We start from the raw sequence: 13741 nt of genomic DNA, 5'->3' as shown, positions 1-13741 counted from the left end.
AGAAGGCAGGATATAATGCTTGCAACACATTTGTAAGTTAGTGTCATCTAGTCAGCCTTTAAATATAAGATACTTAAGAAGTTGGGTTGAAAATGTTCGTAATTAGGGACCCCGCTCGTCTTTGAGGGGTGATGGGAGGTCCCGCATGCACACACACACACACACACACACACACACACACACACACAGAGTATTCATATTCCATGCGATGTTCACTCCAGGACTTCATTGTGTCCATTTCTCTTAAAACATGCTGAAAAACTAGCATTTCTCCCTCGGGCTAGAAATGTATCTTCTTTTTTGTCATCTTGTTTTGGATTCCATTTGAAAATTGTCTTGCTAACTGCCATTAAACACCAAAACAAAGGAAGAATACAGACATGCCCTCCAGCTTTTGACCAAAAATACTGTAAGAAAATGCTGCTCAATAGAACACAAATAAGGTGTATACATGTCTATACTTACAACGTATTCTAGTTACTGCTTAAAATGAACATGAGCTTATTCAGAGTAACAACTATATAGTGTCTTATTCCAAGTATTTCTGTAATGACATTACTGTTGGAATGATGCTGTCGATATAAAAGTAGACGATAAAAAACTAATACTGTCATGATCGGAATGGAGACTGTATGGAAATGTCTCCCCACAACTGTATATTTTACTTTATAATTACTGTACATCACAAAAATTATGCAAACAATAAGAAACATAATCCTCAACTGCTTTCAGTGAACTCCCGCTGTAGCTGAGTGATGTCCTAGGACTGACTCTTGTTGGTGTACAATAATTAGGACAAAGCTCCATGTGACATTTATTGGAAAGCAAAATGGCAGCCACAGCTTGTGGACAAACTGCAGCCATGACAGATGGTCACTGATACTGGGTGACTTTTGTCAGCGCGTGCTGCGGTCAGGGAACCGTGTTCAGCACAATGACACAGAAACAAACAACCCGAAGCTTCTGTTGCAATCAACACACGCATGCAAAACAAGTCACAGAGAAATACAATGCCAAACAGGGGCCTCAAGCCAATTTCTTGTTAACACCACAGGACTCACTCTTATGAGGAAACGTCAACATTTTTGCTTATGTCTTTTTTGGTTGCACTTTTTCCTGCAAGCTCTTTGCAATTAAGCAAATGGGTCATGTATTAATGAAGGCCGCAGGCAACAGGAGACACCAGGAGTTAATATGGCCGCATAGATGGACTGCAGGCAAGAACACCACACATACACACGGCAATTTAACATTTTGTGTGACATTCTTTTAAAAAAGAAGAAGGACTCCAGTAACAAAGGCATGAATAACATTACAGGCAATAGCGCAGGAGCTTGATCATTGATTGGAGCTGTCAAATAGTGCTGAGAGGCACTTTTTTCTTGGAGGACACTTTGGTTGAATCCTTGCCTCGGGATATCAGCATTCAGAGCGTGGAGCGGGGATATTTTTGTAGTCTATGATTGCTCAAAACTCAATCATGAAGACAAAGGAGCGCTGGTATATCATTTTGATGAAACATAAATAAACAGACAGTCTTAAGGGGAAACCCAAAGAGGATTCTTATAACCTGGATTTATATTGAGCAAATTGGTTTGATGGGTACAAGGCTGCTGCAGGACAGGTGCTAACTCACTACTGAGACAACAGTTAGGCTCATTGGGAACGTTCCTCTGTCCTTTTCTGCTTTAAATCATGTTTCCATGGAGGCCATCTGTAATATTCATATTCAAATAATATATATATATATAACTGATAAAAACCCTTATTGTGCATAATCATACTAGCTATCATTTATTGTTATTTATTCTTTTATAACTGCTATTACAGCCTAAGACCCTTATGTCTAACTGTCATATCAATGTATTGCAGATGAGTTAACAACACATGCGCAATTTGTCCATACAACAGTTACAAGCCAGAGCTTTAATGCGAGCCTTAACTCTTTCACTGCCAAAGACGTCTATTGAAGTCTTTTGCTTTTTTTCGCGGGAGCTACAGATCAAAGTCTTATTCATCTTGTGTGCTAATTTCTCACTTGTAGGAAATGTATTTCTGTCCCAGTAGGGGGCAACAGTTCTCTTTTCCTCCAACGGGCAGCGACAGATTGTCTACGAAGAAGACGGATTGTGGGTTGAGAAAGGAAAATGGCGAAACACATGCAGAAATCGAGCGGAGACAAAAAATACAGGCAGCTAACGCTGTCACAGAGCTGGTCTGGCGGTGGATCTTGCTTTAGTAATGACGCGATCGTGAAACATAGAGGTGACATGGGTGATGTAGGTGACGTAGACACAAATGCAGTCGACAATGGCAGCCGAAGCAACAAGCTAGGGGTTAGCGTTGCTGAGCCATGTGGCGCGACACCGGAGCCTGACACCGGAAGCAGTTCAGAGTCGGGTGACTCGGAACCCGACCTTGATTCTTCTGACGAGTGGCTGCCGTCTGGATCGGTCAGCAGCAGGGATTCATCCCCACATCCAGCAGACCCCACCGTCACTCTGCTTGAATTTGCTTCCCTGCAGAAAAAGCTTGTTTTCTTAGTTTTGTTGGTCAAAATCAGGTGTTTTTGCTGAAACTACCCTATGTTCTACCACCAATACCTAAAGACCCAAAAAGGCTAGAAACACACTTTTTTTTCTGATGAAAGAAGAGTGTCTAAAGTTTCTTTAGATAGTTTCAATGTTTTATGTAGTCCTAAAACTCAATATTCTGCGGGTCTTGAAAGTTCAGCAAAAATGCCCAAAAACTCTGGCAGTATGGAGCTCTCTGCTCTGAACATGGCTGGCAGTCAGTGGGTTAATGAGAATCGTGTGTGTTTTTCCACTAGATGGCAGCCTTAAACATTGCAATCCTTTGCCAATATGTTTACTGTAAAATCAACATGCAAACATGAGAAATAAAATTAAAGGCCCAGGCATTTTGGAGTGAAATTGATAGATCTAAAACTGTGTCAGAGTTCTCTCATCCAACCTAAAAAACATGTCTAACTGTCATTGCTTGCTTTCACCATGCAGGACCCGTGTCGTTTACAGTGCATGGCAGTATTGCTTGTGATAAATCCGATGTTTGAGTAAATCATTAATTACATTGAACACAATCTTCGGAATGCAACATCTGGAAACACACTGTAAATAAGCTGTGTCCTAGCGCAACTCTTGATGCACAATAGTAAGCTACAGTACAAAATCTACAATACAATACAAACATTGAAACCTCTATGGGACATTTATTGGCAACAAAATGGCTGCAAGACAATATCACAAACAGTATGTTGCAGTGCAAACTACAACTACAATACAGTCATGGACAAAATGATTAGACCACCTTGTTTCTTCAGTTTCTTGTCTTAATTTAAGAGCTGATATCTAGCCATTTCAATGGTTTTCTTGATAATAACCAAAATCATTTACGTTATTAAATCAATAGCAAGAAATTAAACGCCTATGAGCTATTTTTGTTGTCATCATTGTATTTGTCCAAACAAATGTATATTTAGTTGTACCAGGCATTAAAATGAACAAGGAACTGAAGATAGAAGGGTGGTCTAAAAACCTCCCTGACAGTGCAAAACCAAAATTAGCAGATAGTTCATACAGTTACCTAATGAAATGCATCCATTGAATTAAGAATTGTATTACAGTAAAATGTACAATACCGCCTCACCAAAGAAAGAGATGTGCAGTGAGGGAGGATGTTATGCTATTTGATCTAATCATCTGAGGGAAAAAACAATGTTTTATGTTGTACTTAGTGACTCAATGGATTCATTTGTTTCTTGTTGCACTTTTGTAATCCAATTTCCCCCCCCTTCATTAGGATAATTACTCAGGCAGTCTTGGACAAGAGAGCCTGCAACAAGAACAACTGCAGTAATTTAATTCCAAAGACCTTCTTTCACTCAGTGAGGCTGTAAACAGGAGCGGACAGACGGGCGCATCCGAGTGAAAATATGAGTCTAAGGTTGGCCGCATGAAGAAAACAGCTCCTTAATAGTTGAGGTGTCAGTACAGGAAAATTATGTCAGTTCTTAATAATTTTTCCATTACAATGCTTGTGTATTCAAAACTCCCAACAAAACTATAGAGTTCACTGTCACTGTGATGTCTTTTTTTTTGTGACAAACAAAAACAAAAGGCTGTGTAGAATGGGTTTTTCCCATTTTAGATTTCCAAGTAAAGGCTAGATTCTGGCAAAACATAATACTCAACTGGGAAAAAGATGGTTGATGTTAGTAAAAAAAAAAAGGGGGGGGGAGGTTGTAATGTGGTTGTAGTTTGCAATAGTATGCAAATGTACGGCATTGTAAATTGTATTTGTATGATTTTGGTTTCAGAATTTATGGTTTAGCGTTTGTTTACAATGTCATTCGATGCATGATGTGCAGCTGTTCAGAATGTTATGCGTGCACTGTTATATGTACATAAAAGGTGCTGAAGTACACTGAACTCTCATTTAAAAAAATAACTACAGTACACAGTTGCCCTAACCTGGTCACTGGGCTGGTACCCTCAAAAATACTACTTTTGTAAACTTTAATTACAGCTGTGCTACTTCTTTGTCTGTTTGTGGCCCTTGGAAAATTTAGACACAGTATACCTTAAAGGTTTAGCAGAGACGTAGTCAAAAAATACATAAAAAATATTTTACATACAAATGATGACTATTTGTTTGTGTTTGAAATAAAAATACTTTCATTGGCATCTTACTCTTTGTATATACTAAATGCAAAGACACTTACCAAAAATTGCGGTCTGCAATTTTTGTATTGAGTTTTACTTTGTTCATTGTTTTTATGCATGCATTTATCATGCGCCTTAAAATGTTCTCTGAAATGCACTTTGCAGATGCAGCAAGATGACCTAAACCATGCTAAAATTAACTGAATTTGGTTTGACTTCAATAAAAGTGCGTCAATGCTCATGGGTCCCAGGACCCAGTTGAGACCCTCGTGCAGATTCTACATTAAGACCTGAAATGGACTCCAATGTACCTCTATTTCTGAAGCAGTAGGCTTCAGTAGGCTTTGTCACTGTATTTGCAACAAATGACTCCAATCATCAACAAAGACAACTTTGGGAGGCAGCACTCAGCAGTGTATCTTTTGTCCAGTAGGTGGTGGTACAGGACTAAACATTCACTGGGATTCACGGAGTATCTCCCCTGAGCAGTACAATTCACTATACAGTACTGGTATAATGTCCACAATGTCCTTTGACCCTCCAACACTTTCTTTGCCAGTGTCTTCAGTGAATAAGTCAAATGACTCCTGTTTTATTCCACTTTCTGATCCCAATCTTGACTTGAAGGTCAAATGCAGTTTCAAGTGTACAGCCACCGATTGTATAGTATGCCGTTAAATGAAAACCCTCTGAGTCAATTTTCTCGGTAACAACTGCAATAAATCAGAGGAGTGCCACCACTGAGTGGAGTGTGCCTCTAAACTAGGGCTTGCCAGTCGTTGCCAGCCAGCCCAGTTAGATCAGTATTGATTCTCTGTCTGGCTGTGATACCACAATAACGTTTGACCTGTGAATGCTGAGATTACAGCATTGGTTTGAAATTAAGAGTATTCGTCCCCGTGGACCCCAAAAATTTAGTCTATAATCTTCTCATTAAAAAATGTACTGCTTTCTCACCCCACGACGTCAAAGACACCAACCACACACTACTAGAGCTGGCCATTATAATTGATAAAGTGATTATGATTCAACCTTATACCAATTTGATTTAATTAATTGCATCTTGAATTTGAGGCAAAATGGCTACTTGGCTGCAACGAGCAGACTGAGGCACTGTTAATTCCGTCTCTAAAGAAGCATGACGTCAGCTCGGCAAAGTTGAGCCTTCACGGCAACTACTTCAGGAAGTATTATCTTGCTTACTGACATCAGAACAGCAGTTCATAACATTTAGACAGGGATACTCCAGTCACATTCTATTAATATTTAAGAAACAACAATGAATCAATGATTTATCATAAACATTCCCCACAATCAATCAAGGAAGTGTCGTCAAATGCCCATCCCTGTTGTATATTATCATTCAGTGCACCTACACAATTTAATGAGATTCAATACAATAACTGTAAAAATCTACAGTTATGATTAGCACTGTCACAGAGGTATATTTAGCAATATGTTTATTTTGCTTATTATTGTGGTTGTACTCTAAGTTGTAGTGTCATACTGAGAGATGTTTGTAATAATGAGAGGCAAAATATAAGCTCTCAGTGTGATCTCATACAACCAACAATAATAAATATATTGTATAATATAATATATTGTTAAGCATATACCTGTCTGACAAATCAGCGCTAACCCATGAATGTGTATACAGTCGTCCCTCGCCACGTCACTCTCACCCTCACTCTATCACGGTTTTTCAAAAATTAATTAACTAATAAATGGCTGCTGTTTCATGGTTGACTACGACCTATTATTAGTCAAAAATTATGCATATATATATATATATATATATATATATATATATATTTTTTTTTTTTTTTTAAGTATTATTGGCCTGAATTAAGCATTAAGAATAAAAATGACAAAATGCACTAAAATACAAATAGTTACTTTAAAGGACATTGACTGTAGTTCACAGTGGCCACTAGGTGTCACTAGTAACACTAGACTGATCACTCTCAGCAACAATTATTACAGGTATTAATGATCTCACAGCAGGCACAATAATAACAATAATAATAATCATCATAATCATAACACGGGGTACAGTTAGCCATACTCCAGCTAAAACTCAACTCTGAATCCCCGACGTCATCTCCTAGCCACACATCCATCCGCAAGACATTTATTGAAACACACACAAGCACGAGTCTTATTTAGGTCTTATTTGTTTATGTTTTTCTCTGATTATATCTACTTTATTGGGTAATATGAGTGAAAAGGTGAAAGTAGGGGTGTTATTGTACATCTAAAGGGCTCTAATAATGTGAAAAAAACGTACAGTATGTAGAAGGTCGTAAACTGCTCTAACTATGATTTAGACATTTGATTTGATTTGCAAATAAGGAATTCTACTTTGCGGAAATTAATTTATCGCGGTCGAGTCTGGAACCAATTAACCACAATAAAGGAGGGATTACTGTATTCCACCCTCCGACACTGCAAGCCACGCTCCATGCAACACACAGGCGCACGCATAGCCTTGCTTGTTTTCAGCTAACCAGGGCTGTTTCTAGGCTTGTGAGGGCTTTAAGCAAGATGCTGTTTGGGGGCCCATAGTTTGTCAATCTACAATAAAGAGATTCCTAACTCTTAATTAGCTGGTCCACTAAGATGACACAATTTATTACACCTCATGAGCAAAACAGGCCGCAGTTACAATGAAACATCTTTAGTTGAGCCCCTCAGTCAAGTTAAACTAATTAAAAAATATATGATACAGTGATACCTCGTTTATCGTGGTTAATTGGTTTGAGATCCGGCCGTGATAAGTGAAAATAATAATTTCTGTAGTTAGAGTATTAACAAAACCTGTTTAGGACCTTCTAAATACGGATTTCAACATTATTGGAGCCCTCTAGACATAAAGTAACACCCTTATAGTCACTTTTAGATTCCTATTACCCTATATAGTAGACATAATACGAGTAAATAAACCATGTAAGACAATGAGTCTCGTGTTCGTGTGTGTGTTCCCGAGGGGAGCTGAGTGAAAGGCAGACAGGAAGTGATGTTGGGGAGTCAGAGTGCAGTCTCAGCTCGGCGTGGGTTATGGCTGCAAAAATAGTTTATTTTATTATGTTATTAGTGACTATTGCTTTTTTTCCATCTAAAGAACATCGCTCGTCTTCGCCCTTCTCCCTCCCTTCCTGCTACTGAAACCCTCATCCATGCCTTCATTACCACCAGACTCGATTACTGTAAAAGCATTTTCTATGGACTTCCATGCAAAACCCTCAATAAAGTGCTATATATTCAGAACTCTGCTGCCCGCTTGCTCACCCACACTCGCCCCTTTGTCCACATCACCCCCGTCCTGCAAAACCGTCGAATATCGCATACAGTTCAAAATTATTTTACTCACTTTCAAAGCAAGTGAATAAAAACCTCAAAGTGACTTTTTAGAAAAGTGCTTCTAAATGAAATGTGTTATTATTATTATTGTTAATAACCTGGCGCTTGCGTGTCTCATTGAACATTACAATAACATTCCTGACGTCTAGTGACCAGTGTAGAGTACTACATATCGTCAACATCTTTGAATGTGTCTTCTGAATGCCTTATATTTGCATGTTACTTCATTAAGCCATTTTTATGCATGAAAATGCTTAATTTAGGCAACAAATATGTAACATTTGCTTAAATATGCATATGTTTTGACTAATCATTAGGTTTGGGCATCGACTCTCGAGCATCGAAGGGAACCGGGACTAACATTCTGATTGTCCCGGGAACGTTCAAATGTTTTTATTTCGATTCCTAGATTCGATGCTCACTTCTCCGACCGCAAGAAATATCTGCGAACACAACAAAGAGCAGACGGCTCAGTACAACATTTGCAACGCAATGATATCATGCCAGGAGGGTGCATGATCAACATGATTAAAACATTCATGGTGTAAAAATAACAAGAGTACCTCGTCTTTGTTGCGCTGGACTTTTTTTTCCTGGAGAAACCGGTGCGTGAATGGAAGCCACCAGGGTTAGCTTAGTTTAGCTGTGCAGCTGTGTGTGTGTGTGTGTGTGTGCGCACACGACTCGGGCTGGATGAGTGTATTTTCACAGTGTTTTTACTGCTTTAATGTAAGGACCATTTTATAATGTAAGGACTATTTTACAACGCCCACTGATGACGTGCAGGTTCTTAGTGGAAAAAGACGAGAGGCACGTTTATTATTGCGGATAGGACAGCTGTCGTCTACAGCAGGGGTCCCCAACCACAGGGCCGGGGACCAGGACCGGTCCGTGGGCGGGGCAGAGGAAATCTTTCAGGCGCAATGATTAAAAAAAAAAAATACACACACAAAAAAAAGGACTTTGTAAATAACTAAATACAATTTTAAGTAAATTTTTCAAGTAACAGTCCTTGAACGCACCATTGTATGTGCGCTCGCCGCCTCCTACTGTGCACAGATTGTCAACTATGCTGTATTTTTATCGGGGTATTTTCACTTTATATTTGCTACCAAATGCTGATACTCTGTGGGAATGCATAAAGGTAAAGTTTGATGACGTTATTGAGTGCTAATGTGTATGTTTGTTGTGTGCACAGCTTCAAGTTAATTCATGCTATCGCACTGCCTGTTAGCACACACATCAAGCAGCGGTGCTATAATCTTCTCTCTGAAAAACAAACTCCAACACTTATAGTGGTGGATGGTGGGTCTTTACTCACTTTGTGCTTTTAATTTGATGTTGTTCCTCTCTTAGTTTTACACAATACATACTAAATGAGATAAATTACATCGCTATATGACCCCCACCACCCCTGGTCCGCGGAGATTTGTGGGAACACGAGCCGGGCCGTGGGTCCAAAAAGGTTGTGGACCACTGGTCTAGAGGCAAAATGTCATCCAAGACAACCTAAACAGCCCCGCTGCAATCGACTCGATGCCCGGAGAATACAGTGACCTGGATGAATGACAATGCTCACAGGCATCCAATACAGCATGTGTATTAGATCTTGTTATACACCTGGACTCTGGAAGAGTGGCTATATGTTGTGGCCGATGAGTGTTTAGGTCAACATGTGGTCATTTTTGATGAAATAAATAAGATATGCAGTCTGGAGGTGTTTACCCTGTCTTAAGAGAGATATACAGTCCCTCAAATTTCGCTTCTGTGGCTAGATGGCTAAAATGGCTAAATGAACTGAAAGTCAAATATAAGGTATTCATTCAGAAGACACATTCAAAGACGTTGACGTAATAGTCCAAACTAATCACTAGGTGTCAGTAATGTTTGGAGGGCCACACAAGCACCAGACTTGATCACCGGAACAACATGCTTTTATTGCAGGTTTGAATTATCTCACAACAGGCACAATACTCCCTAATATAAATCCCTAATAAAAACACGGGCTACTGTTGTGGCCTTAACCCTTGGCAAGGTGAAACTCAACACTGAACCCCCAACGTCAATTCCTGCCCGCCACTCACTCCGCTCCCCTAGGGAACACATTTATAGCAACACACACGAGCACGAGTCTTATTTATGTCTTAAATGGCTTATTTACTTGTATATACCATATAGTTATATACTATATTGGGAAATATGAGCGTGAAGGTGACTATAGGAGGAGTTCATGTCTAGAGGGTTCTAATAAAGTTAGAGTCTGTATTTAGAAGGTCAAAAACAGGTTTTTTATGCTTTAACAATGAAAATATTCAATTATTATAAGGAATACTGCTTCGCTGAAATCAATTCTGGAACCAATTAACCGTGATAAACTAGGGATTACTGAACTTTTAGACACTTTTATTCACACACACAACAGATTTTTATGTATTTATCTTTGTTTTGCTGTGGATTCCAGGACATCTTCCTTTCCAGGAAAAGGTTGTTTTAGAGATTTAAGGAGCTTATTTACTTGCAACCTATGCTCCACTGAAAAATAAATATACATTATGCCGTCTAATCACAATTTTGCTGCAAGACTCCCTACAGTCACACTGTCATAAACTGTAAAATCGGCAGCCAGATCATTAGGTACCCCTACATACATCTAATGAGATCCAGTACAAGCATATATTTCACTGTACTCTATGAGATAATATTATAGCTTAGTTTTGATTGGCACTGGCAGAGTTTACAATGTGTGTTATTCTGGTTTTTGTTTGAATTGGAATCCAGCTGCAGCACGTCCCACTGACAGTTGTTTCTAATTATGTTGACCCTCTCATGTAACACAGCTAAATGAGGTATCTAAAATACTAGAAACCGAACAATGCAACTGACAAACATCAAAACAAATTGTAATCTACGCCTAAGTTCATCTGCCTCATTTTGAGGGATTTATTGCATTCTGATATCAATGTGATTTCATACAACAAACAATAGTCATTGTTACAGAATGATTTCTAACTCCAAACATCTGCAACACAGTGACAATGATTCAGCATAGAAAAATATATTACATCCCACTATCAAACTTAGATAAACCTTTCTTTGGACTATATGAGGGAGTCACTTTATCTGGGGTAATGTAAAAATGTTGTACTTGTAGAAAAATATAGCCATATAAGAATTTGGCGGTAAACGCTCACAAAGATTAAATTAGTTTACTTTAACCTGCTCTTGCACACACATCATACACAACATACACTATTATAACGCAATCACAATATGTAGATGTACTTTTAGAAGCGGTACACTTGAAGATCATTCTCCCTCTTTTACACAAATATACAATCACCAGTATCAAAAATCTCCACTTTATTGCCTCTTCTTTTTATTGTGGGACTTTCCAGTTCTCACCAGAATCAACAAGGAAGTAGCTTACTTGATAAGAGCATGTACGAGGTTGTTCTTCACTCGTCACATGCTGAATTTCCAACCAAGGGTGTGTTTATCAGGCTGTATTTGAAAATCCAGCTAGACGACCTGGTGTGTGGTTTGACACTGACGTCATTTTGTTAAACAAGAAATGATTACTTGTGTGTACTATGAAGAAATTAGCTTTGCTCTTGAAACGCAGCATTTGGAAGAATAGAATTTGACTAGAACAGATAAACAAAATGTTCTGTTGCTCTTCCTGCTCTAAACAGTGATGACTCTGTCAGCAAAGCAGAATGGAACCTGCACTCGCCTCAACTCATCTTGACTGACTCACCGAAATAAAAAAATAACTTGATGAACACACCCAGAATTGGCATCCCATCTAATTACACAAGGTGCAGTGCCATTATGATTTGTGCAATCGATTTGAAGACGCCCTGTGAGGGAGACTCCAAAGTGTGCATTTATTGCATCCAAGAAAAGTATTATGATTTTAACCTGCTGATTTCACTGAATTGCTGTCGTGTCACTGTCCTCTGGCAGGCTCCTCCTCAAAGGCCCTATTGTCATAGTGATGCTGCTGTCTCTCCCGCTCAGCGCTCAGTGGGTCAGTCAGTGGGACCTCATACATGGCTTCTCCTCCTGCCACTGTGATGACGGTGACCTCTTGTGGCGAAGCTTGGGCCATGCTCTCTTTCTCCTCCGAATCAACTCCCAGGGCCTTGAGGATGTCACACTTGCACATGGGGCATGTCCTTTTCTCCAGAAGCCAGGGCTCAATGCAGGCTTTGTGGAAAATGTGGTCGCATGTGAGCACTGTCACCACCTCGCTCGCCTTGTACGACTCAATGCACACGGCGCACATGTAAGAGTCACAAGTTGTCTCCTTGTCATCTCTCTTCAGCGTACGCACCTGCAGACGCCCGATGGCCTTCTTGGCCTCACATTTCAGCTTTCTCTCAGAACGCCGGTGCATGTGCAGGTTGTGGAGACGGTTAGCGGAGATAAATAAAAAGTAGGCCACAGAGGCCGCTGTGACAATGAAGAAGGCAATGGACATGAAGTACAGCCAGTAGGTGTCCATCCAGGGGCCATGAGCGTTGCCCGGGGTGATGATCATCCGCACTTCTGCTCCGTTCTTCACCAAGTTGACAATATCCATGCCTTGACTATTGCCGATCATGATGGACACAATTCCCCGAGCGTCAGGGTGGGACATGCAGGCGGTGCTGTTGCCACTGTTGTCCACATTGTACACCACCACAGCAGATGCACCATGACGTTTCGCAGCATTGATCTTCTTGCTGAAAGAACAGTTCTCCCTTTTAACAAGCGCTATCCAGGGTGATTCACTGACATTGTACACAGGGTCACAGCCTCTGGGGTCTCCCTCGGGAAGAACAACCACACCTGCGGCTTGTGCAAGCGGAGAGTTGCGACCAAACATCCCACACTCACAGTGTTGGGTCACTGTGTTGTTTGGGTTGATGAAATAGTTAATTTTCACCACTGCAGTCCAAAACACAAGTGCGGCCGAACAGTGAATGAGTCCAGACAAGCACAGAAAAAGCAACAGGCGGCGTTGTGTCTTCTCACCCATAGTAACGTTCTTCAAATTCAAAACAACAAGTCGCACTCCACAGGTCTCTTTAGCGTCTTCAACACACCTTTTTCAGTCCCAGTTCCTGGTTGTTGGAGCCGCAGCACTCTGAATACAGCTCTGGTTTCAGCCAATCTGCTGTGAACAGTAATCTGATACGAGCCTTTGGTAACATAACACGAGCTACGCGTCAGCCATTCACCTCTCCTTATCTTCCTGAACCTTGAACGCTGCGCACTTTTCGCAGAGGGCAGGGTGCTGCTATTCAACAAGTTGAAGTACACAGAAAGCACAAACCTGCGCTCTTCCTACAGCCAAGGTACTAATTACGAGAAGGCAGGTGGCGATAAGCGACTGATATGGACAGTTTTAAGGACACAAGTCCGAAGCACACAGCAGTTGTGTTAGTGCCCTAAAAGCTGCTGACTCTTGCTTGTGTAATGATCAGTACAGCAACTAAGCTGGTTTTTCTAGTTTGGCCTGTTTCCTTCCTTGTTTTTATGGTGGAGGTGAGTTCTTCAAAAGGCAAAGAAGCAGAACTTCTCAACTTTGAGCGTATTTACTCAGCCTCTGGCACACAACTTCAACATATTTGTACAATAGAGCAAGGTTTCTCTGTTTGGACAGCTACAGTCACTGAATTGTAATCTTTGTTCCACATTGCGAAAATACCTGA

General features: G+C 40.2%; 1 protein-coding gene across 1 annotated transcript; it reads right to left on the bottom strand.

Moving 5' to 3' along the window:
* Positions 1–10958: 10958 nt before the first annotated feature.
* LOC129178165 (RING finger protein 148-like) lies at positions 10959–13741 on the bottom strand. Its single transcript, XM_054770120.1, has one exon. It carries the CDS (start codon positions 13063–13065, stop codon positions 11992–11994), a length of 1074 nt encoding a protein of 357 aa, XP_054626095.1. The 5' UTR covers positions 13066–13741; the 3' UTR covers positions 10959–11991.

The sequence above is a fragment of the Dunckerocampus dactyliophorus genome, chromosome 3 (genome assembly GCF_027744805.1).
Source record: "Dunckerocampus dactyliophorus isolate RoL2022-P2 chromosome 3, RoL_Ddac_1.1, whole genome shotgun sequence".
Classification (NCBI taxonomy): domain Eukaryota; kingdom Metazoa; phylum Chordata; class Actinopteri; order Syngnathiformes; family Syngnathidae; genus Dunckerocampus; species Dunckerocampus dactyliophorus.
Note: the sequence above shows the minus strand (reverse complement) of the source record. Positions and strands in the feature narration are given on the sequence as shown.